Below are 25,627 nucleotides of genomic sequence, written 5' to 3' on the forward strand. Positions count from 1 at the left end.
GTGTAAATTCATTTATCAAATATGCTTTTCTTCTTAGCCTATTTCCCCTAATGTCATTCTACCATTCTGACACACCTAATTACTAACTGACACTGAATTACTGTTAATTCTCCAAAACTATCAGTTTAAACTTTGACTATTTCTGCTTACTCTTTTTACTCATAGATTTATTCATAATGTGACCAATCACGGAGTTTTCTTCATGATCTGTCCACTCCAACTTCTCCTAAACTATTTTATCAAATACCTCCTTTATTTTTAATTACATTACTTATCTTTGCTTCAACCAACAACTTTATTGGCTGGGAAGGCAGGCATAGGTATTATATCATTTTTTTTATCAGCAAATAGTACAGCCCTCTAAGCAGTACTGTATAATCACATTGGAGACATTAGATTCATTTTAGCTATAACATGATTCTTTGTATACATCAACTCCTAAGAACTTCAACAGATGTGTTTTTCTCACAACATCAACTTAATTCCTTTCCTAGAAAATGAGCACAATTTACCCTCCACCTCTGACTCCCATCAACCACAGAGCCCCTTACCCCATCTCAGTCCTCCTCCCATTCAAGTCCTGTAGTTGTTGCCGCAGTCTTCTTAATACTCTGATTTTACTCACTTAAAATAATAGGACTATTGTAATACTTATATCTTGGCTCATTAACCACACCACTCACAGCCATCTGTGCAATTACTAAAATGACAGTTAAAGTTTTTTTTTTTTAAACATTTCACACATCCAGCCAACTAGGCCTTATAACAGTAGCTAAATCAACCTTCTCTAGCTTTCCCTCACATCTGCACATACACAGTCTTCAAAGCTATACATTTTTAAGTGCTCAGAATTCATTGTTGAACACGACATCTGGGTCATCTAATAAAAGTCCTTCCTTTTACATCATCTTGTCTAATTATTAGTAGCCTTGCTTTAACTGGCTTACCTTCTTTACAGGATTTTTAATACACATCTAATACCAACACCTGAACCTTTGTCATATACTTCCAAATAAAATTGACTGAAAATTCAGTGTGATTTTATTAATTCTATAGACTTATGGAGTATTAACATCTTAAGATATCAAATCTTGGAATTAAGTAATCTTTAGAACCATCTAATTAGCTCTTAAAGTCTAGATATGTTCTTATTTTAACAGGCATATATTTATTACAATTATTCTCAAATATCTGGTGTTTGGTGTTCTGCTGTAAATAGTATTGTTTTAAAATACATTCTCTGAGATACTGACAAAGAAAAATACAATTGACCCCATATGATTAACCATATTACCAATAATCCTATTCAGCTCACCCATTAACCTAGATTCTTTCATGGCAGATCTTTTCTTTACACATCTGTGAGTAATAATTTAACATATTTCTTTCAATCCTTTCCTGCCTGTCTCCCATTCACCATACTCATTTAAACCCATGTTATACCATTGTGCAAAAATGGTGCTAAATCCAGCAAGGTGGTTACATACTTGTAACCCAGCACTAAAGAGCAAGGACAGGAAGAACATGAACATAAAGTCAGGCTAAGCTACATATTGACATACTGTCTTGCTAAACACATGGTCCCCTTGTGGAGATCATAGGACAACTTGCAGGAGTCAGTTCTCTCCTTCCACCACCAAGTCATCAGGCTTTGTAGCTATTGCCTTCACTGCTGAGCTGTCTTGCTGGCTGTTTTAAAGTTCTGAGAGCAGACCTAGCACAGTATATACTCATATTTAGAGTGCTCCTACTCCAGGTTTACAAGGCTAGATTGTTCTTCCTTCTAAGACAGTCTTCTTGATTTGTAGCACCTAACCTGGGGTAGTGTAAGAGTTTCTGATCTATTGGACCTGGATACCTTCCAGTCTTGGAGCATCATTAGTTTTTGAGGTTCTGGTGTTCCAGTGCACATTCTTTCTCTGAATGTTGTTCTCTGTTTAGAATTGTTGCCCAGTAAACAAAAATTAGATTTTATTCATACTTCCATAGCTCCTCTTATGGTTGCCTTCTATTACTGTGGCTCACACATTCTTCCAATGCTACTTTTGTAAACTGGAACTCTAACCTGTGTTTCTTTAAGTCATCAAAACTACAGTGCTTTCTGTGGGAGCTCAGCTGTGTCCATTTCTAGTCACATATCCTGCCTGTATTCAGAGTCTCATTTTCATGGATAGTCATAAGAGGCCACTCTGGTCCCATGCTCTATCAAGGCTGGGTGCAGAAGCCTCTGTTTGTGTACTTGGAGGCTCTGGATCACATTTAGGACTGGCGTATGTTTTTGTGGAATGAACTTGATCAGTATAAAACCATGACCTATCTCTGCTCTTCTTGCTTTAAGGTCTGCTCTAGCTACCTGTAGTTTCTGTTCTGTTCTGTTCTGTTCCTGTTGTAGTTGTTGCTTAGGGTTGGACTTGTGTAGCATGTGCTATTCCCCACTCAAATGTTCATTATTCTATTTAGAGTACTTTTAATTAAACATCAGATTATATAAATAGTTATATAAATGGTATTGTCATACCATGAAATCAAGACATACCATGTTCCAAGACATACACAGCTATTACTATTTTTATCCAATATATTATCAGTACAATTCCAGAGTCTTATATGGGGGTGTATTTCCTGGTGGTATTTCTGATACAGTTACTACATTTGAGTCCCAGCAGAAAACAGATGGTATTCCCAAGAAGAAGGAAGATTTAATAAAGGGATGATTTATAAAGTTTTGGTCAAGATACAAGGAGTCTGTAAAGGATAGCACAGGTACCCTAGAGCTGGCAACAACGAGTTCCACCACCTTAAAAGGAGATGTGGAAGGGAAGGTAAGATCCACAACCAAAATATACCCATAAACCACCTTGAGAGAAGGCAAGTTCGGTGGCCAAGAGATACAGCTAAAGGCAGGGAGCTCTTTCTCTGCATCTTTCTCTGCCATTGTCAGTGATTAAGGAAAGAAGATGATTTTTTATTTATCCAGGTGAGGCTTTTAAATGCAGACAGCAGTGCTAAATTATAGAGGGCATATTTTTCTGTGAGATGTACTATGACTTATTCCCTACAGACTCATGGGATAGAGTGTGGTCCCCAGTGTGATGGTGTGAAAGTGGTAGGTAAGGGTAGGGTTGGTGCACAGGAATTATATTATGGCCCAAGGATTGCCCCATAAATGAAAAAGTGCTGTTTCAGAAGGCTGGGTCAGATTGTGTGGGACGGGACTACTTCCTGCAAGAGTAGGTGATTATAAGCCACACGCACACGCACACACACATGCACACACACACACACATACACACACACACACACACACACACACACCCACCGTCTTCTTCACATACTCAAGCCACCTTGCCATAAGATCCTCACATAATCTTGAACACCCAAAACTGTGAGCTTAACTTCTTTGTAAAAAGTATCAAGACTCAGGAGTTTTGTTACAACACAAAGCAGACTATGACAAAGGGATTAAATTTTTTTTTGCTTAGTATACTGTTTAAGCTTAAAGGAAATGAAAATATATCCCAATAAGCTTTTCTTATATCAGAACTAAAGATCCAATCAACACTTAAAAGGAAAATGTAAGAAATGTGAGAAATCTTGTCTCATTTTACATACTTCTCCAGGGGAAAGTGACTCCTATAAACATCCTATAAACATACTAAACACCAGAGTTCACAGGAATAACTGAGAATCATTTTAGTGCTTACTCTGTGCTGTAAAAATGACAGATACCTCAGCTTATTTATATTCATCAACTCTTCTAAATACTTTTATTAATGAATCTACATACACATGATATTTAACAATTCAGTATAATAAATAATTTTAGATAAATAGTTTAAAACATTTTTGAGCCCTTGGGGCTTACAAAAAAAGAATCTTTAAAGATCCATATTTATCATCTGAAGACCAGTAGTTACAAAAGATAGTAAACAATACATCCAAAAATAAATATAAAGTTAAATATTTAAATAAATAGAAAGCCTGTGTGTGGTAAGTAGGAGGCACATAATTATTGAGCCATTACTGAGATGCTTTGACAGAAGGCTATCCATCTCCTCAGGAATTCCACCACAGTCACTGTCTCATCATCGAATTGGCACTGGAATGTGTTCTCAGAGCCCTAAGAAAGAATATAAAATTTTAGGTTAAGGTAGTTTACTTTACATATGATTATTCTTCACTGAAGTTTTTGGGCATTTATTTTAACACTGGTTAAAATATATTAAACATTCACATTTCTTGAATGATCAAAATTATTGTGTTATGTTTTATTATGATACCAAATGATAAAAGCATACAGAATAAAGCTTTCCAGAGTCGAGTAACAAATGAACATTTGAATGGAAACACTGAACACTTCTGTAGAATCCAATTGCTTGACCTCTTTTTCTCTGGTAAGTGTACATACCTATGCATCAATTTAGGCTTTAGGAATGAAGAAATGATACTTGTTATATGTTCTTTGCAAAATCTTAAGATTCTATTATTCTATTCTTTCCCCCAACTCAGAATGGGAACAGTGCAGAGTATGGGACTATCATCTACTGGGGGAAATTTGGAGAACTTTGTTATAAATAGATATACCTACCCTGATAATCAATGCAGACAAATCACAGTTTGTACGTGTATAAATATTATAAATTTGTTCTGTGGATTAGCTTTTTGGAAGCTAACCCTCTTTGCTAAAGGAGATATTTTAATTCTGTTTTTAGGTGACAAGCTGAGAAGGAAATATTTTGACAAATTTATGGGATGGCTTTTCCAAATCTGACTAATTCCTTGTAAGTCAAATGAGGCAGATTATTTCTTTTCAATAAATATTCCTTTTCAAATAAGCTGCTGTGGTCTTACATACCCTCTTTACATAGCTATTTCAATGTTCTAATGTCTTGAATTTTTAATTTTTTTTTAAAAATATGTGGCCCTTGAAACACACTTTTCTAGTCCTCATGTAGCTCTAAAGTTTGTACCATTCATTAGGGGTGAACTTTCTGATATTGGCCATAGATTTTACAGTACCCTTCTTTGCATAGATAAGGACTCAAACCTTTCAATATCTAGATGACTCATATCTCAGCCTACTTTAAAGACCTCAAATGGAAATAGTACACTGAAAATGTGACTTTGGTTTGGAGAGGACTAGCCTACACCCTCTTGGAGGCTTGCTGCTACTGCCTCACCAGAGTCCATGATTCTTGTGCATTTAAAAACGAAGCCCTGAAGTGGGCTCTCCCTGTCTTCCTCCTCTGTCCATTTTAATGGCTGCCATATTTGGAGACAGACTTCTCTGTTCTTCTACCAATACCAGCACAACTTCTCTGGAAAAACTTTTCAGATAATTTTTTTGTTGTTGTTGCTTGTTTCTTGTGGAATTCTACTCAGTGCTTTCTCTCACACCATGCCAGTGTGGGAGGGAGCAGTGTGTTCCTGCTCCCAGTCGCCTTGCAGGTGATGGTAGCTGGGAATTCTAGCATCATTCTGCAGTGGAAGGAGTCACTCGCACAGTGGCTTTAACCTTGGCTGACTAAATGCGGAATCCGACAAAGACCAGAAATGGCATGCCATTTAAAATGCATTTCTTCTCTATTTTATTTTCAGATTAGCAAATAAAGCAACACCTTACCTTTAGGTTTACAACAGTTAGTCTGATATTGCGGATGAAATTCTCAGCATCTTCCAATTGAAAGCTTTTGCTTTGAGTCAAATCCAGCACATTCTGCAGAGCTCCGAGTTCACTTTCTAGGCACTGAAGATCTTTCAATTCTGTGGCCTAGAAGAGTAATAGACTTAACCATCAGCTCAGTTCACCATATACCAAAGAGTCAGAAGCTAGTCTGCAGTTTCTCTAATCAAGGTAGTCAGCACGTAGCTTTTACCACTCCCTGTTCTCAGTGTAAGAGGGATTGAAGTAATTGACGTCATAAATCTATAAGAGCAAGAGCTCAAAACCCTAAGGTTCACATTAACTCTTAGGCCACGCTCGTGAGTTGTTCTGGCTTCATCAAGCTTTGTAGAAAGTCTGTGCTTCCCTGTCAGAATGCATAACAAGGTTCACATTCTACATTCTGATACATTCTGATGTTCTACATCCCAGAGTAGAGAATCACAGAATGGTAAGGGCCAGGGGTCCTCGGATGCCAACTGTTATAGACCCAAATCTTACAGATTAGGTTATCATGGCCCTGAATGATAAGTGTTAAGATATCCAGGAAGACACATTTAATATTTCTTAAATTTATACTTCTCTGCAATTACTAAAGATGAATTTTTTAAAAACCCATTTGTCAAGGCTAGAAAGATGGCTCTAAGGTAAAGGCACTTGCCACCAAACTTGATGACTTGAGTTCAGTTGCAGTGACCCACCCACACTGTGGAAAGAATGACTCAACTTTCATATTTTGTCCTCTGACCTCCACAATTACACCATGATACACATGCATCTCCATATATATACAGATTAAATAAATAAAATTGAAATCTATTTGTCCCAATGAAATAAAAAGTCCTAATATTTAGACAGAACACTTGGGAGAATTTTTCTGATACATGTCTGAAATAATGTTTAAATACATCATGCATATTTACATACATATACAGAGAGAAAGAATACTGTCTAGTTCTACAGGACACTGTGATTTCCATAAAGTCAGCCACTTTAAGTCTGCAGTAAACTGGGTTATCTCCACTTTACCAAGTCTTACAATCTATGTCTTTCCTACAGCCACATGAACAGGGGGAGCAAGGGTGGTCCGGTTGTCGCTCCTTTTCATTAGCCACACCCTTTGAATTACATGCTTCTATTGTTTTTTAAATCTTTCATACATACCTAATGGGGTTAAATGAAAACATCAGCTGAATTTACCACATTACTCTTGTTTTTAATAATTATTTTAAAACTTAGATTTCTAGGAATTTCAGTACTCTCTAAATTAACATGATCTCTGTTGTCTCTCTAATAGTCCTTAGAGGAAGAGGTTTGACCAGAGAATGAATAATTCCTGATTTGTCTGCTATTGACCTTCCAACTTGTTATGGTGTGTTCTGGGTAGTCAGTGTGGAGCCCCTTCCCTCACAGAACTGTCTAGTTTTTTCTTGTTGGAGTTGAAAGTTATGTGACTGTCATTAAACTGGAAGAGCAATTTCCTGTAGAACAGTTAGAGGCAAAGTTCCCCTGACTGACTGGGAGTGGGTCAACAGCTGCTTCTTTGTCCCTTTAGATCCCGTTTTTGCTCTAGGCCTGGATTTATCCTGTGACAAGATCTTTCTAGCACCAAAGCTATCCATCCTCTTCTGACTGTCAGAACTAAAGCAGATTTCTACCCTTGATGTAGTCATAGGAGCTTGGGTAAATAGTTTTGTATTATACAACATTCTGCCTCCAAAGGAGACCAAAAAACCTTTCAATATTGGGAGATAGTATCGGTGGCAATATTACAGTTCTCTAGTTCCACTGGTTAAAAAGAAACTGTTTAATTCCAAAATTGTTTATACATCTCAGACTTTTTCTTCACTAGCACCAATAGTGTGTTTATATGCTGTTGGCTAGGCACTGTTCTGAAACCTGGCAATTGATAAGCATATCAGTTATCACTTATGTAAGTAGGTGAATGATCAGAGGCAACTTCCTGAGGCCATGAGAGTTAGGCCCTAGCAGGGCTGGGACTCCACTTCAGATCATCACCCTAGAATCTGAATACTGGTTATGCTGTTCCTCAAAAATGCAGTCATGGGAATCATTCTTAAAACAGAAAAGTGTATGTCAAATGAGACCCTCAGCAATCAGTTTTGACATTTTACAAGCTAAGATAATGCATCTCTCTCAAATATCTCTAGGACAAGCATAAAACAGAAATTAACACAGTCTTTAAATTATCCCAGCATCAAAGTGCAATTATCTTGCATTTCCTTCACATCCCCTCTTTCCCAACACACAAATACACAGGAAAAATTGAGAGAAACCCATTTAAAAGAAGTGCCATTGTCAAACAAGATTTTTTACAGAGAGATAGTGAAGAAACTTATTTTCTTCAGATGAGGTATATATACACACGTTACTTTGAATTTACTAGAGCACCAATTGAACATAGAAACTCACTTACCTGCTTTGGCAAGTAAAATTTGAACTTAAGCATCCGGGGGAGCTTCAGATTCTTGGAATTCTGAGAAAGCACAACACATTGTCATTAAAACACAACCTTTGGCAAAAACACTAAAGCTGACGCCTGTAGATGGGACGGACATGCACTTACGTCCAGCCTTCTCAGGAGCACTTGTAAGTCCAGCAGCAGCTGCTCCAGGGGCTGCTGCGTTTCCTTTGTAGAGCTTGAAGTGGGTGCACTGTTGACAAGGAGTACAAGCGTCAGTGCAACACAGGATGCGAGCTGCATGCTGTACATGTCTGCAGGACTTGAGGTCACTGTGAGTAGTGATTAGCAAGGGAGATAGGCAGTCTTCACATGGGAGCCAATTTATACTGTTAATGCTGGAAAAATAATATGGGGGTGTCATAATGTTTTACATATTACACATATTTTCAAAGAGTCTACCTGTGTGGCAGAAAGCATTACCTTTGTTTTTCCTCTTCTGATGACTCTCTGGAATTTCTTTAAACCCCCATACACTGACTGAATGGATTTAGGTGAAATCCCTCTTGGTTAGGTTAGCCCACACTTAGGTGGCAGTTTTAATTCATACAGTGAACGCCTTCTGTATGAAACAAATTTTCCTCTTTGGGGTGGAGACACAAAAGTAACTCATGAAAACGCTCTCTTTGTCAAAACCATCCTGAACCTGTAAGCAGCCTGTTGTGGTGGACAAACGCAAGAGGAGATAGATGAAAAGAATAAATCTTTTAGATTTGTTGATTAGACAGGAAGAATATTGGTTTCCTGTTTCAAGATGGTTTTACCTTCTTATCTACACGATGAGCTAATTGCACACAAGGTGATAGGTGGCTTTGTACAGTTAGCCAGAGAAATAGTAAGCTACGGACACCTAAAATGCTGGTTGAGCTGGAGGTACTATGTTGTTGTGGTTTTAAATTTAACATGTTTTGTGTCTAAGTGCCTTGGTGTTTATTATACTTTTTAAAAAGATTATGATGTCCAACAAATTCTTAGGAAGGGTTGCATCTAAGGATGTTGGTGCTATTTTTATGTTTCTAGTTGCACTTTCATTTTTAAAAAATATTTTCATGTGTATACATGCACATGTGTGCATGTGTGTATGTGTATGTGTGCACGTGAATATGTGTGTATCAGTGTATGAGCATGTTTATGTGCATGTGTGAGTATGTGAGTGTGTGAGTGTGTGCACGTATGTATGTGTGTACATGCATTTGTGCACGTGTATTGTGAGTGTGAGTGTGTGCCACAGTACACCTGTAGAGGTCAGAGACCAACTCTTGCTAGTCACTTCTCTTCTGTCTTCTTGCGTGACTCAGAAATCTAAACTCAGAAATCATCCAGTCTGTGTGCCTACCTCTGCCACTAGCCTCTACCACTGAGCCATTTTTGCAACTTTCTTCTCCCTTCTTCCATAGATTTGGGTTTATCCTAAAATTACCAGGGCACTCTGAGAGTAATAGCTAGGGAATATTCTTCCCACGTGTCCTCAGTGGGCGGCCTGAATAGGATACATCAGATTCCTCAGCCTCAGTGTAGTACACTGGCTGAGTGATGGAATTAGGAACACAATTCTAAACCAACTGGTAGACATGGGACCTTTCTCAGAGAGCTTGCCTGTGATGTCTCCATTTTAAATAACTCATACTGGTCTAGTCTTTATGCAGACATTTATCTACCATCTAAAACACCCTGGGGTACATAGAAATGGAGAAAATATGTGCAAATACAACAGTAACTTAAGCCTCACCACACACCTATGACACCACACACCTATCCCATTTTGTAGATTTGAAAACTGAGGATCTAGGGTGATGAGATGACTAAGGGGCTTGCTATACAAACCTTGTCCCCTGATCCCTGAACTTACATAAAGGTGGAAGTCAGTTCTCACTGACTCCACAAAGTTGTCTTCAACTGCTACACACACACTGTGGGTACACTAAATAAGTCATCGAGTTTGATCAGCCCTTGCTGCCAGTAAAAGGTAGCGTAAAGATTTGAAACTAGAATGTTCTGAGTCCAGAATGACTCTTGTACCATTTATGTTCCTATCAACCTGATCCTTGGATGGAGACAGATAACATCCTGAGTAATGGTGGATGTTGGGTGAAAAAAAGAGTTTTGAAAATCAAGTAGTTACTTTAAGCGGAATTTTGATGCTGGGAGATAGTGGAGGCAGGAAGATTAAGCAATGTAAGGAATGTTGGCTTGTAGTCTCTCACAAAGAACAGAGAATGGTTCTGGGATAGTTCTCCAGTCATTGGACAGTATTCTAGAAAACAGCACAAAACTGCATGTATCTTGCAGTAAGCATGACAACTTCTTGCATCATGGTGACATGGATAGCATGTTTGAAGAGAAGGACGGGGACAGGTCTCCTGGTATTTGTCACCTTTTGTGCCTTCAGACTAAGCACGCCACTGTGAGGGGCCTCTACCTAATAACCTCTCAACCTCAATGCTTTTGTCTCTTTTCTCAGATCTTGAGCATCTCATCCCGGCCCAGGCAGCTCAGGCCTCCCTTCCAGAGTGGAAGGAGTCAGGCCCACACATTTTCCTGTGTGGGGGCTTTTCCACACAACAGGGCCTTTGATGTCCTCATGGGCTCAATATTTCTATTTCTCCCGCTGTTTCCGTTAGAGAAATTTACATGGCTGCATTTCTAAATGCCTGTGGAATGAGTTCCTGGGGCCATGTTTTACCCCTATGGAGCATTGCATAATTGGCACCATTACAAAAGTTGTCCCCCCATTCCCCCCACCCCCCAGTTTCTTGAAATGCTTGGGGAGAAAGCTACCAACAACTGTGGTGCACTTTCCATTTTTAACATCCTTGACACAGCAGCTGGGGTTTCTGGCTGGAGCGGTGATATAATCAGTAGCTGCCTGACTACCCTATGTGTCATAAGCCACAGAGCTCTATGGCTGGTATTTGCTGTTTCAGCTGCTCCTAGAAGTGAAGGCAGGCCCAGGCCCAGAGCTGCTGCCCAGGGAATCTGTGGCCTACAAACTCCTAAGGACTCTGCCTCCCACAAGAGTTTCTTTTTCCTTATCTTTCGTGGCTTAAAGCTTCAGTTTGGTCTGGTGTGAGGCCAGTATTAATTATCCCTTGTTACTGGTTTCTTTAAAGTTTGTTTGGCTTTCAGTTCAGACCCTCTCCTTGCCCTTTAAAAAGTAGGGCACACCATTTGTTCGTCTGTGAAATTCACATTTCCTCAGGGTGATGCTCCAACTTGATCTTTTAAAATTTATTTATTGTATATTATTCCAGTTTATTGCAAACACTCAAAAACTTATAAATGACTGACAGCTGACTCCAACTTGGTCTTAAGCAACTTTTAATGTTTATGACCTTCAGCATAGAGATGATTTTTTAATTCTTTGGAATTTTTAATTTTTAAAAGTTTTCAAATTTATCATCTCACTGAACCACATTTAACCAATAAGAAACCTGATGTTTGGGGAGGTGGAGTAACTCTGTGATTCTGTTCTTAGTTGCGGTAGGGTTGAAGATTTCTTCCTGGCCCTCTCATTCTATCTGTTTATCAAGTGAAAGACGGTGAAGCTGAAGTCCCTATGAGACAGGCTAAAGTCAACTATGTCTGCTGTTCCAGCACTTCCCAGAGATGACTTGGGAATTCAGGCAAGGCTCCATTCGTGTACAATACCTCATCTGAGAAGCTTTAGGGGTCCTCAGAACTTAGAAGAGCTAGATTTTATTAGTAGCTACAAAACCTACTGTGGATGCGAATGAAGTCCGGAGTGAAAGGATATTGCAGAGCTATATCAAGGACCCCAGTACCTCAGCCTTCCCTGGGCCAGGCTCAAAGAATTACCAGAAGCCTTCCTCTGATCCAAGTACAAATGTTTACAAATGACTGACCAGTGTGCACAATAACTAGCAACCATACCTCCTCCTCCCTGATGCCTGAGGCCACTCCTACAGAGACCTCCCACTGAGACCAGCTAACCTGCCCCTTTATGCTCTTTTGGGGTTTGCACAGTAGGTACACACCCCACCCCACATCAGAGCAACTACAACCCAACCCAGCCCAGCTTTTCTGTACCTGTATCTGTATGGCTGTCCTTTCACGTTCTGAGGATTCCCAATAGAGATCTGTATGTTAGGTCACAGACTGTTTCTAGTGGCTGAGTGTAGTCATCTTCTGACAGCGACGATAGGGTTGCAAAACTCAGCAAATTTATAAAACACTTTCACATCTGCGCATCTCACTCTTTATCTTTTCATCTCATTTTACTAAAAATGGTTAATGAAACAGTTTCATATATTCAGCCACTTTGTTTATGTGTTATGAAATACAGATGAAAGCCGGGTGTGGTGGTGCATGCTTTTAATCCCAGCACTTAGGAGGCTGAGGCAGCCAGTGGATCCTTGTGAGCTGGAGGCCAGCCTGGTCTACAGTTCGAGTTCTAAGACAGCTAGGGCTCTCTTACACAAAGAAACTGTCTCAAAACAAACAAACAAACAAACAAGACAAAATAAAAAACAACAAGAGCAACAAAAAAGAGAAGGAAAGAAAGAAAAAAAGAGAAAGAAACTAAGAAGAAATACAGATAAATATATTAGTATGTCCTTCTGTCAGGAATTCTGTGAATTCTTCAAGATCTTGGGAAAATAAAACTATTAACTAAAGTTCGTGCACCTGATGCTTCCTGTCAGAACTTGCTTTGTTCTGGCTCCTTTAACAGCTTGTTCTTTTTATTTTTCACAGTGGTTTGTGTAGACTAACTAGAGACTCCTTTGTGCTGTCATTCTAGATAGTATGTTCTTACAGGAAGCTAACTCATTTACTTAACATTTCATTGTTGGGAATTGGCTCTAGTGCTTTGTCTTATTTCAGCTGCCAAAGCTGGGCTTCCAGACCTGAGGGTTCTCCATCTTCCCTCCCCCCCCACCCACCCCCCGCCCCAGATTGGTAATAAAGAATTGCCATGCAGCCCATGGCTGGGCAGGGAGATGGAGGCAGGAGGTTTAGATTGAGTGGTCAAGGGGGAGGAGGGAGGAAGTGGGGAGAGGGAAGGAGGGAAGAGGAGGGGAAAAGAAGGAAAGAAAGAAGGGGAGAAGGATTTGGTTTAAGAGCTGCAGGAGAGAAAGTATCCAGCAGTGTAGGAAGAAAGAGAATGGGTCCTATGCAGGTGCGGTGAGCTAACCAGAAGGTAACAGGGTAGCAAAGATAAAGCTTAGATTTAGAAGGTGTTAAGCCAGGAGTACTAGAGGGAAATGTATGCTAACTGAGGGGAGGGTTAGAAGTGCCCAACCACTGAGCTAGTCAAGGCATATCAAAATTAGATGTGTGTGTGTGTGTGTGTGTGTGTGTGTGTGTGTGTGTGTGTGTGTGTCTTTCATTTGTGAATCCAGAGAGTTCTTGGGCAGGTGCAGTGTGGGACCCACCAGGAGCCAAAGAGGATTAACTAATTCACTGCTACATTTCATAATACATTTTGTCTAAATAAAATAATTCATATTTGTTATAGAAAAATTCAGAAATGCAAAGATAGATGTATGTATGTATGTATGTACGTATTCTCTTGTAATCTTGCCCACTAGAGTTATTTCATAATTCTGAAGAGCAGGGGAAATTATTATTATAAAAAATAGCTATGCTGGAGAAGAGGAGGGAGTGAAGGAAGTCGGAATGCCTGCCAAGATCCTTGGGGATGAATGGGGATGAAGGGCCATCGGACATCGGACATCGGAGGGACTGTGCAAATGAGAAACAGCAATAGCTCCTGCCATGGGGAGGAGGGGAGCACACATCACTCGGGGTCCCTGCTTCCAACTAATGCTACAAGGTCACAGCACCAAATGGAGAAGTGCGTGTGTGTGTGTGTGTGTGTGTGTGTGTGTGTGTGTGTGTCTTTGTAACTAATGATATAGACTCTGGAGTTGGAAAATCCCTAAGACAATTTAATCTGCCCAATAAATTGTGCTCAATACTGATCACTTAAGAGTACTTTTCCTAGGACAAAACATGGTCAGTTTGATGCTATGGTATCAGCCTTCACATAAATATGAGAAAGTTTCTTCCCATGTTAAAAACATGAAATCACTAAAAATATTCATATCAATAATACTTTGTGTGACATTAACCTGGAAAATTCGAGATTCTCTTCTCTCCTACCTGCTTACCACACTTTCTACTTACATATTTATATATAAATACTAGGGTGGTTCTTACAAAACCACTGAGTTAATTTAATTATAGAGCATAGCCAAAAGACTTATTATTTATAACATCCTTTTTTAATGACTGAGAGGTAGCTCAGCAGGTAAGAGCACTCGCTACACAAGCATGAAGACAGTCAAACCCCCAGAAGCCACATAAGAAGCTGGGTGTGACTGCTTGGGCCTGTAACTGCAGCAGTGTGGGGGATGGGTCAGAGACAGGAGGATCCCTAAAACTTGATGGTCACCAGTCTAGCTGTAAGATTGGTAAGACCCTGTCACAAGGAAATAAGACAGACTGCGATACAGATGTCCTTTTCTGGCCTTTATACCCACATACGAATATGTCCCAGACTTAGCTCTCTCTCTCTCTCTCTCTCTCTCTCTCTCTCTCTCTCTCTCTCTCTCTCTCTCTCTCTCTCTCACACACACACACACACACACACACACACATTACACACACACATTAAAAAATTAGGTTACAGGGGCTGAAGAGATGGTTCAATGGGCAGGAGCACTGGTTTCTCCCCCATAGGACCCAGATTTGATTTCCAGCACCCATACAATAGCTCACAAACATGTGTGATCCTAGTTCCAGTGGATCTGACGCCCTCTTCCAGCCTCTAAGAGCCTAACACACATGGTACATAGATACACATGCTGGCAAAACATTCATACACATAAAAAAGTTTAAAAAAACGAAGTTGCAAAGTAATGATTTATGAAATTTTAGAAAGAAGCAAAATGATACAAGAGTGAATCCTTGATGGGATAGAAGTGATGTGGAATGCATGTTAGAAATTAGAATGCAACGGGCGTCTGAAGTGATGTGGAATGCATGTTAGAAATCAGGATGCAACGGGCGTCTGAAGTGATGTGGAATGCATGTTAGAAATTAGGATGCAACGGGCGTCTGAAGTGATGTGGAATGCATGTTAGAAATTAGGATGCAACGGGCATCTGAAGTGATGTGGAATGCATGTTAGAAATTAGGATGCAATGGGCATCTGAAGTGATGTGGAATGCATGTTAGAAATTAGGATGCAATGGGCATCTGAAGTGATGTGGAATGCATGTTAGAAATTAGGATACAACGGGCGTCTGAAGTGATGTGGAATGCATGTTAGAAATTAGGAGTGCAAAACGGGCATCTGAAGGTTTTGTTATTCTAACTTTGAGCATTGAATTTGTTACTCTAAATGTGAACATAGTTTTCAGGAGCCATCATTGTCAAGAACACTCAGAGAGTTCAGCACAGAGCCCAAACAAAGGTGGCAACAGAGTTGCTTCTTGAGTCTCAGTCTCACTTGAAAGAGCCTTGGAAATTCTGAGTCTCAGTCTTGTTTAGTTTCTATGCTTTGATGTTCTAATTTATTCCCCTATTTCTGTGGTATTATGAACACAGAAGGAGGCAAAATAATAATTCTCAAGAATTTTATTATTTTTCAGGAAAGGGATGATTATTCTTTGATTTAATAGACCTTAGCTGGGCAGAGTACCCTCTGTAATCCCAGTTACTTAGGAGGCTGAAACAGGATGAGTGTGAGTTCAAAGCCAGTCTGAACAACATGGCAACATGTCGACTCAAAACAAAACCCAGCCCTATGGGGTGAGTGGCAGAAAAAAAATGCAAAAACTTCTTGAGAATTTCAATAATAGACACATATTTTCTGTGTCTAATAGAAGAGAATGCCTGTTTGTTAGTTTATACTGAGAGGAGGCTCTGCAATCCAACATAACATTGTTTCACTCCTGAATTCATCTTTCATGGTCGCTATGTTGGCTGTGGTAGATAAATTTTCAATTACTAATAAAAATATCTTTTGTGGGCTGAAAAACACTGCAAGTTCTGTCGACATAATTTCATAGTACCTATAATAGTTAATATAATAAACTTTTGGAAAATTTTATAATGAGCTGTTTTCTATCCTAATTTTTGGGAAATGGAATATCACGAACCTATTTTAAAGGTTTGTTTTAGCTTTAATTATGTGTATATGTTAGGGGTACATGCATGTGAGTGCAGGTGTCCATGGAGTGTAGGCCTTAGATATTAGATCACTCTGAAACTGAAGACACAGGTGGTTAGGAGCCTCCTGACATCAATGATGGGAAGTGAACTTAGGTCCTCTCTAGAACAGGGTCTCACTCTTAACCACTAAACCATTTCTCCAGTTATACCAACCTAATTTATGGAATAGGCACTTAGGAGAGAATTAGATTGACATAAAATAATGTTGTTTCCTAGAGAATATGCATTCAAGTGTCATACCCCAGTGGGGAGAATGCACACAGGTTGCTGTGACTAGATCCCCGGAGACTGGAGAAGCAAAGAACAACCATTCAAACTCCACTCACATCAAACTCCAAGTCCATTGCTCCTGGGGAAACCAGAGGAAATGTCTAAATACCCCATTTTGTTTGACTCTGTGGAATTGTAAAACTTAACTTCTCATTTCTGTTATAGAGAATGCTAATTTCCCATAACAGCAATTAATTTTCTTCCTAGTTGGAAACAGAATTCTGATTTTTAACTGAACATAGTTGTGTTCCTCATTAAATACCACATTCTCCAATGCTCTTTGCAATGAGTTCTGGACAGATAGGGGTAAAGTCTGGAGTCCTAATGATTCCTCTGAACATGAGGACAGGGTGACTACCACTCTCTAGGGACAACACAGACAACTATATGGGGCTTCCAATAAACTCTGGTTCCCTGACTCCTAAATTCTTTCATGTGAGTGTGAAACAAACATATTATTTAAGCCACTTTTATTTTGGGTTCCTTGTTGAACTGGTCTGCTTTCTGTCACAATAGCCACAAATCTGAGACAGTTTATTTATAAGAAAAAAGTTTTATTTAGACGCATGCTTCTGGAAGTTACAATCCAAAATTAAGTGACCCCATTTGGAGGGACCTCAAATGAGAGCAGTACATCTTGGTGAGGATACATTGTAGAACAACCATTTACCTTATAAAGCCTGGATATGGAAAAAGAAAGAAATGCAGGCCATGGAGTAAACTTTGGGAACATAAGTCCAGGAACCCAGGGACCTCCCACAAGATTTCAGCTCTCAAGGGTCTATCTCTTCCCAGCGCTGCTTCCCTGGACCAAGCCTTCTGTGAGTGTCTCTTATACACAGGCTGATCATAGCTTTGTAAGTCGCGGCATGCTGTGAGTACATCAGATCATATTTTTAGGATTCTACATTTATTTTGGTGAAATCAAAATGCTTAAGAATATTGTTAAATATTCTTAATATGTCATTGGCTATGGGACATAAAAATGAATAGTTCTCTCTGGCCTAAGAATGTTATGTTTTAGTAGAAGACAGACACCTAGGGTTGCTTCCATACAAGACAATGACTGTAATGGGTTAGGAAAGTACTTAACTCCTGAACGTAAAATGTTCTAGCTTCTACCAGCATACACATAGACATAGACATAGACATAGACATAGACATAGACATAGACATAGACATAGACATAGACATAGATGGGATAAAATTAATAGTTCAAAAATAAAATCTTATATTTGTGGTTGAGTTTTGACAAGAGCATCAAGATAATTTTATGGGAGTATGGTTTTTGTAACGTGTAGCCTTGGGGGGACAGATATGCACGTGTGAAAGAATGAGGTTAGATTTTTTATTTCATACTTCAGATCAAAGAGGCTCATGAACATAGATGTAAGAGAGGAAATGATCATAAGTGACAATTATATCCCCTGACTTAGCATATCTAAATGCTTGAAGAGCTTATTGTAAGAAAAATAAAAGTATTTACAAACACTATATAGAAAGGTGGCTGTGGTTGGTGAAGGCCATCTGTATGATACATGCTACCCCAAACCACTAGCCTTAATTATTAGGTAACAATTACATCAACTTTCTACATATGAAGATATGCCAAATACCCAACAGGCATAGGAGTAGCAGAACATCAAGAAAGACAATATCTAGGTCTGTGGTTTCAGAAGTGAGCTATATGTGTTTAGCCTTATAATGTGTATTTTATATTTCAACTTAGCAAATATTTTTAATTTGGGCTATTTAACCTAGAACCCTCTACTACACCTTCTTTTGAAAATCTGAAGATGTGGCCACACTGGCCATTGCATGTGTAGTTAAATGCCCTCATGCAGTGGCTACCTGGGAACTCACAAGTGGCCGCTTCCCTCATTGTATTATGAATCTGACTTTGTAGGTGAGGTGGTTTGGGTACAGCCTATGGGTGTTCCCTAGACGTTCCTGTCCCAGAACCTTGGCTCCAGTGGGGAGGGTTGAACTAGTATGACCTCTATGAGGTGGTGTGGGGCCTGCTGAGAAGTATGTAGATCACTGGAAATCCCTTTGTTCTTTCATCCTTCGGAGTTCTGGTGAGTTCCCATGAGAACAAGTTGTTAAGAAAAGGAAGAGCCTAATGCCGAATCCCTGCCCTGGCTTCCTTACACCGGCGTCTCTTATACACACCTTCTGCCAACACCATCTGCAATGAAGTCCTTGCTAAAGGCCAAACAGTGCTAATCTTGGATTTAGTTTCTGTCCATGTTAACTTTAGCTGTCAACTTTACGTGGCCCAGAATTACCTAAGAAGAGAGTCTCAATTAAGACATTGCCCAGATCAAAATGGCCTTCGAGCATATCTGTAGGCAATCGTGATTACTAGCTGATGTGGAAAGGACTGTGTCACTATTGGCAGTAGCATTCTCTGGGCAGGTGGCTCTTAACTGTAAGAAAGCTAGTTAAGCACGAACCTGTAGGCAAGCCAGCAAACAGAGTTCCCCCTGGAACTCCAGGTTACTGCTTGATTCCTGCTCTGACTGCTCAGTGATGGACCGTAATGTGTAAGTTGAAGTAAACATTTTTCCTTCCATAGTTATTTTGGTAAGAGTGTTTGAATACTGCAACAGAAAGGAAACTATCAGAGCACCCAAAGCTGTATTGCCTAGCCTGGGGAGTTTTGTGGTGACAGAAAACAGTAAGACAGTAAGCACTTGAGCTGAGTCTGAAATCTAAGCTGCTCACGACCTAGCCCTCTGCTTTATGTCTACAAAGCTGATTATCATCTGCCAAAAGAACGGCATTCCAGTCTTTCCCTGTAACACTGCTATGGCAATTTATTTAAGTGACATGAAAGTACTTCATATCTAAAAACATCTACATAAATCACGTTTGATCTCTGAAATCTACAATATCCACCTGATAATTTGACTAGCATCCATCCTCCTCAGCTTTAAGGTTATAATAATACAAGCCATATGAGCACATATATTGGTATATTTTCATGTATACAACTTGTTTCATGTATATACATTGTGAAATTATAGCTCAAAAGAGAGCTAATTAACGTATCAGTCTCTTCATGTATCTATTTTTTTTCATGTGTGTGGTGTGAATTGTTATGATCTACTCTCATTGCAAATTTCAAGTATACGACTGGGAACAGGCGTCCTTAACAAGAGCCACCTTGCTGACGAAATATCTCCATGAAGAATCCATCGCGCACATCCTTACACCTGTGAAAGCAGCTTCCTACTCCCCTCCCCATGATTACCTCCCTGACAATTACCATTCTCCAAATTTGTCTGCTTTAAATTCCACATTCAAGCAAGATCATGAAGTATTTGTCTTTCTGTATCTTCTTTGTTTCACTCAGCAGTATGGCCTCCATGCTCCTGCATCTAGCAACAAGTGGCAGTATTTACTTCCTTTTGGACTGGACTCCACAGCATCCCACAGCCCACAGACACCGTCTTCACTTGTGTTCATTGATGGGCAGGTTGTTTCTGTATCTCAGCCGCTGTGACTAGTGTGATATACTTGAGTGCTGCCATCTTTTTGATCCTTTGGTATCCTTTCCTTTGGATGATATACACAGAAGACAAATTTCTGGATCATTCCTTAGTTTTAGATTTAGTTTTTAGAGGAAAGTGTCTAGTTTTATTTGGAAGATCTACCAATGGTGTACACAGGGGTCAACACACGCATGCCATCTACCAATAGTTAGTTTATTTATTTACTTATTCCCCCCCCCATTCATTTTTCCCAGAAAGTGTCTCTTTGTATAAGTAGCCCTGGCTGTCCTAGAATTCATTTTATAGATCAGGCTAGCCTCAAACTCCAGAGTGCTAGGATTTTGTCTATTTATAATTGCCATTCTATCAGGTGTGGAGAGATAACATCACTGAAAATTTGATCTGCATTTCTCTGATGCTATAAGTACCTTTCCATCTGCCCACTGGCTATTTGCATACCTTCATGGCTGCTTTCATCTTGTTAAAGTAGTGGTTTTCTCTTAAACTTCCTTCATATTACTGCTTTTTTTTTTTTCTTGAGTTGTTCCTAAACCTCTTGGGATTTTTGTTATTGTTGTTGTTTTGTTGTTTTTTGCTAGTTTGCTTGCTGCTTCAATGGTTATTTGAGTGTGTTGCTCCATTTCCATTTGCCCCAAAATGTTCCCACTTTCTTTTGTTCATCACTGCAACTTTTCTCTGTGTGACCAGAAAAGATATTTGAAATGGTTTGTTGACGTTTTGGAATAACTTGCCAACATTTGGTTTGTGGCTTAGCATTTGGTCATTGCAGAGAAGAAGGCTGTGTGCACTTTAGGAAGTCAGTTTGTGTTGCCGTCTGTAAGAAAAGACATGTATTTGTTTGTGACTCTGGTAGCTAGAAGGTCCAGAACATATGTGCTAGTGTTCTTTAGTGGCCCAGTCAGCTACATTATAACACGGCAAAGAAGTGGGAAGGGAAGTAGCTGTGTACAGGTGATGCGTATGTGTGAACAACAAGGCAAGGTGGGCCAGGCCAGTGTGTCATAGGAACTAATCCACTCATGCAAATGTGACTTCTATTTGCCTGATGTCATCTTGGAGGCTTACTGCTGAGTAAGCTCACCCTTTCTAGCTCTTTCTGTTCAACTCGGCTGTTCAGGCTTAAACTCCTCTCCAAGCTGACTGATTCAATCTGGCTTCTCTTTTAGCTTCTGACTGAATTGTTGTGCTTGGCGTCATATTAACTCTGGTAAATTTGTTCTGATCTTCTGGCTCCTTCTCATCCTCTGGCTCGTTCTGTCTTCATATGTGTCTATCTTGTTCTCTCTTCAACTATCTCATAAAACTACCAGTAAAACTGCCTCTTAAGTTGCCTTTCCTTTCTGTCTTCTCGTGAGAGTTGGGTGTACCCACAGAGCAAGTTCCAGGACACCTAGAGCTACACAGAGAAACCCTGTCTTGAAAAGAAAGAGAGAGAGAGACAGAGACAGACAGAGAGAGAGATCCTACAAATCTGGATGTCCATTTCCCTTCCTTAAATTAGGAAGATATTTTGTTTAATTCAAGACCTGACACATGTTGGGTAAGCATTCTAGCACAGAGCTAAGCTATACCACTGCTCCAGATGTAAGATGTTTTTGGCTATTATTTCATTAAATAAATTGCCTGGAATTCCCATTGCTCTTTGTGAGACTTTCATAACAGATGGTTCCCACAAGCTACACAGGTGATTGTTTTTCTTTATATCTCTTGTCACCGCCCCCCCACCCCCACCCCCATGCGATTCTAAATTCACTGGTCCTTTCTTCTGTCTGATGAAGGCTGAGGTCAAAATTCTATGTTGCTTTCTTTTGTGGGTTAATCATAATTTCTAATGCCAGAATTTCTGCTGGGCCCTTTTTGTGGTTTCTATCTGTGCTGAAGTTGTTTTTTTCTTCCATTGTAATCCTGACTTATCTTGTGACTTACTGAGATTCTTTTGGACCTGGATTTTTCACCAGGCAGTTCATAGTTCCCCATTTATTTAGGGTTGGGTACCGAACTTCATTTTGTTCCTTTCTGGTGCCGTGTTTCCCTGATTCTTTGTGATCATTATAACCTACCTTGATGCCTGTACGTTTGAAGGTATAGTGACTTTTTTAAAAAGTCCTCCTGCTTAACACCCTTTTTTAAGTTTCTAACAGCATGCTCGGTTGCTAATGTCTTTCTCCCTGGTGCATCCTTCTCAGTTTCCCTTTGCTGTTTGCTCCCCACTTTCCATCTTCTCAATGTTGCAGTCTCCCAGTTCCTCATCTCTGCGTCTCCCCTCTAAACCACCTCTTGAGCCCTGTACTTCCTTCAGTCTGACTTTATTTTCTTAGTGTCTATGCCTCCACTAAACCAGAGTTTCTCTTGAACTGTCTTCTTTGTTGTTGTGGTAAAATACCCTGACAGAAGCTACTCAAAAAAGGAAGGATTTATTTTGGTTATGGTTTGAGGGTTTAGCACACCATGGTAGGGAATTCACAAATACATAAAGCGAGAGCTTCGAGGCAGCTGCTCATGTTGCAACTGCAGCCAAGAAGCAGAGAGCAATATCTGTAGTATTACTTTTTAAATAAACCCTGGTGCGGGGTTCTTTCATGTCTTAGGTGTTCTATGTTCCCAGATGAAAGATTATATATCAAGCTAACTGACATTTGTAGCTGCTTGTCTTCTAAGGCTAATTTGAGTCCCCCAAAACTGTTTGCAAGAGAGGGTTTGCACGTGGCTTCTGGGAACCTACCTCCAGTTAATTCTGATTCATAAAGATGCCAGCAGCCAATAGCTAGGGAGAAGAGAGAGCGGCAGGGTTTAGGCTCCCCCTGCCCCCTTAGAATGTTGAGGAAGAGGAGAGAGGAAGGGGATCTGCTATGCCTTAGGAGGGTGTGGAGGAGAGGAGAGATGAGAGTGGCCAAGGAAGAAGAAGAATGTGAAGGAGGGAAAACCCAGAGCCACCATGTAAAGGGGCCAAGAGATTTCAGCCCAAAGGGTTGCTCAATTGGGTCAAGAACAGCCAAGAAGAAACATAGAAATTAGTAGGTAATAATAGGGTTATAGATAGAAAGTGGATTCTAACAACATGGAGGTTAATCACGCCCCCTATGAGCAGATCCTCATGTACACTAAGTGATGCTATGTATTTAGCCAGTATTTAGCATTTGAATACATAGCAGCACCATGCAACCCACAACATTACCCCTTTTTATCTAATTAAAAGGTTGTTTCTCTTACAATAATGAATGACATATGGCAAGAACAATTATGACAAGATAAGATTTTAATGTAAATTTGAGGGAGGCTTATCTTATTAGATAAGATTTACATTACAAAGTCCAGTCCATCTGTATTTGGCAACTTTGGATAAAGTATTCTATTGTCTGTCCTATCTTGGTGAGTTCAGAGTTCTGTATCTAAAGCATTTCTATCATTACTTGTGTTACTAACCTATAACATCTTCTTAGACCTAAAAATATCTTTTTAAAACCTAAACAACTTAAGCTTAATTGTGAGACTATAATTATCTAGCCTTCAACCCCATCAGAGACCTGAGAAGGAATAAGTGTTACCTGAGTATTCAGGAAGAGAAGGCAAGCAGCTTCCAAAGCTATAGAAATGTCAGAGAACGCTGGCTGCCTGAACAGTCCCCCAGAATTTTTCTAAAACATTGGAGCATATGTCTTCAGTCTTCTGTCCCAGAATATTGGACAGACTTTTCTGTGGAACAGGAATTATGAAGGGCTAGCCTACCTTGTTCTTGAAAGGGTTAGCAGTCAACTTTCCTGCATTCATATTTGAACATTTTGGACAGCATTTTGTTTGCAGTCAATGCAAGGGTAGTTTTTCCCAGTGACAACTTGCCATCTTTGAAGCAAACTCCAAATGGAGGTTCTTTGATGCCCATATCTTCTTTCAAGTCAAAAGGGGTGCTGCCAGGAGCTGACATGTCTCATTGTCAAAAATGCCTTAAATTAATAAAAAAAAATTCTTTAAATGTCATATTCTGTAGGCCTTTGAGGTTTTTGAAGACCATCTACCTATCAATAGTATGTATGAATAGGCAAACTTTATTCTTAGCTATTTAGTATCTGATAAGCTTGGAAAAATTTTGTGATAAATTAGTCCAGTATTTAACATGACCATATGTTTAATTGGCTAACTATTCATTTGCATTACTTAATTATCTGAACAATTTATGATAGCAGCTTTTAAATGGGACTAAAACTTTACAATACATTATTAAGAACCATCTAGGCACAATACCTCAAGTAAAAGTTGAAAGCATGTATACGTAGTATGATGTAACAAAAAATAACCTTAATTTTTGCATCAATATATAAAGATCTATACCAATGTAACAAAAAATATAATCTTAATATGTATCAATATATGAAGATCTATACCATTGTAACAAAATATAACCTTAATATGTATCCGCATATAAAGATATATTTCAATGTAACATTATTGGCTATAAAATGTTCTTTGGTTTATGAGTAGATTCAATAATCTACCCCTTTTTCCTATTATTTCTATAATACTCCTATATTCCACATTTTTTCTTTTCAACCCCTTTCTTCTACATAAGAAGGAAAAAAGAATATAGAAAAGAAAAGGGAAGAAATCCTCGAGTCTAACCTCCTATACCTTGTTTTTGCCTAATCAAGACCATTTCATAACTTGTAACCAAGCACCCATCACCAAATAGAATAACTGAAGTTTTGGTTGGCTATGTCAGTTACTCTTCTATCTAGTGATGCCTCCCCCAGCCCTTGCTCTATTTCAGTAAGTCTGTTTTCTCATAGAAGGCAGAGTGCTTCCTAGAATCTAAGTCAAAGCACATGATACTGCCACAAACCCTTGAGTGGCTTCCCAGCAGTGAAAGCCAGCATCATTTCTTGCCAACAGGGATGGTCCCCATGGGGCACAGTAACCTCATATCTCCCTCAGTTTATTCCCTCAGTTCCCGTGGTTCTTTCCTCTAATGTCTTCCTCTCACTGAGACCTTTTATGATGTTAATAACATTGATTTTTTTTTCCTGGTAAATAAGAATCTCTCTTCTTTGCTTTTTCTTTCTTGTATGGTTTATTATTGCCCTCTAACACACAGCCTGATTTTCTTGTTTCTTGGTGCTTGTCTGTATTCTTTCACTATAATCTGAACTCTAAAGGTAGAAGCTTTGTTTGTTTCAAACTCCAGGACCTGTAACAGTTCGGACACATGGCCATCAAGCCACAAATTGTTTCAGTATGTCATCCTAAAGAAGTGAAATTTTTCCTGAGGGCAAGTGCTTTTAAAAAAAAAAAATGGAAACATTATTTTTTATTTCATAGTTATAGATCTTACAGAGGTAGTTCTACTGTTATCAGAACCTAATTGTTTTTAGTTGTTTTTTTATGTGTATTTGTGTTTTGCTGTGCGTATCTCTGTGTGAGGATGTCAGCTCTCCTGGGAACTGCAGCTCAGGGCCTGATTTGTGAGACACAGATGCTTTCAGGCATTGCTGAGTGCCGGTGTAG

General features: G+C 39.4%; 1 protein-coding gene across 1 annotated transcript; it reads right to left on the reverse strand.

The window, feature by feature from the left end:
- Positions 1–4,009: 4,009 nt before the first annotated feature.
- On the reverse strand, positions 4,010–8,396 carry Il2 (interleukin 2). Its single transcript, XM_034500404.2, has 4 exons — positions 8,250–8,396; positions 8,100–8,159; positions 5,624–5,770; positions 4,010–4,120 (listed from the first exon to the last, which is right to left on the reverse strand). The coding sequence occupies exons 1-4, from the start codon at positions 8,394–8,396 to the stop codon at positions 4,010–4,012; spliced, it is 465 nt and encodes a 154-aa protein (XP_034356295.1).
- Between the last annotated feature and the right edge of the window lie 17,231 nt (positions 8,397–25,627).

The sequence above is a fragment of the Arvicanthis niloticus genome, chromosome 4 (genome assembly GCF_011762505.2).
Source record: "Arvicanthis niloticus isolate mArvNil1 chromosome 4, mArvNil1.pat.X, whole genome shotgun sequence".
In the NCBI taxonomy this organism is placed as follows: Eukaryota; Metazoa; Chordata; class Mammalia; order Rodentia; family Muridae; genus Arvicanthis; species Arvicanthis niloticus.

What these genes read in the sequence shown, in the direction of transcription:
- Il2 (XM_034500404.2), bottom strand. Translation starts at nt 8,396, where the DNA reads ATGTACAGCATGCAGCTCGCATCCTGTGTTGCACTGACGCTTGTACTC. An exon ending in TGCTCCTGAGAAGGCTGGAC is followed by an intron (nt 8,160 to 8,249) that starts GTAAGTGCATGT and finishes GTGCTTTCTCAG; the next exon opens with AATTCCAAGAATCTGAAGCT. An exon ending in AATTTTACTTGCCAAAGCAG is followed by an intron (nt 5,771 to 8,099) that starts GTAAGTGAGTTT and finishes TTACTCTTCTAG; the next exon opens with GCCACAGAATTGAAAGATCT.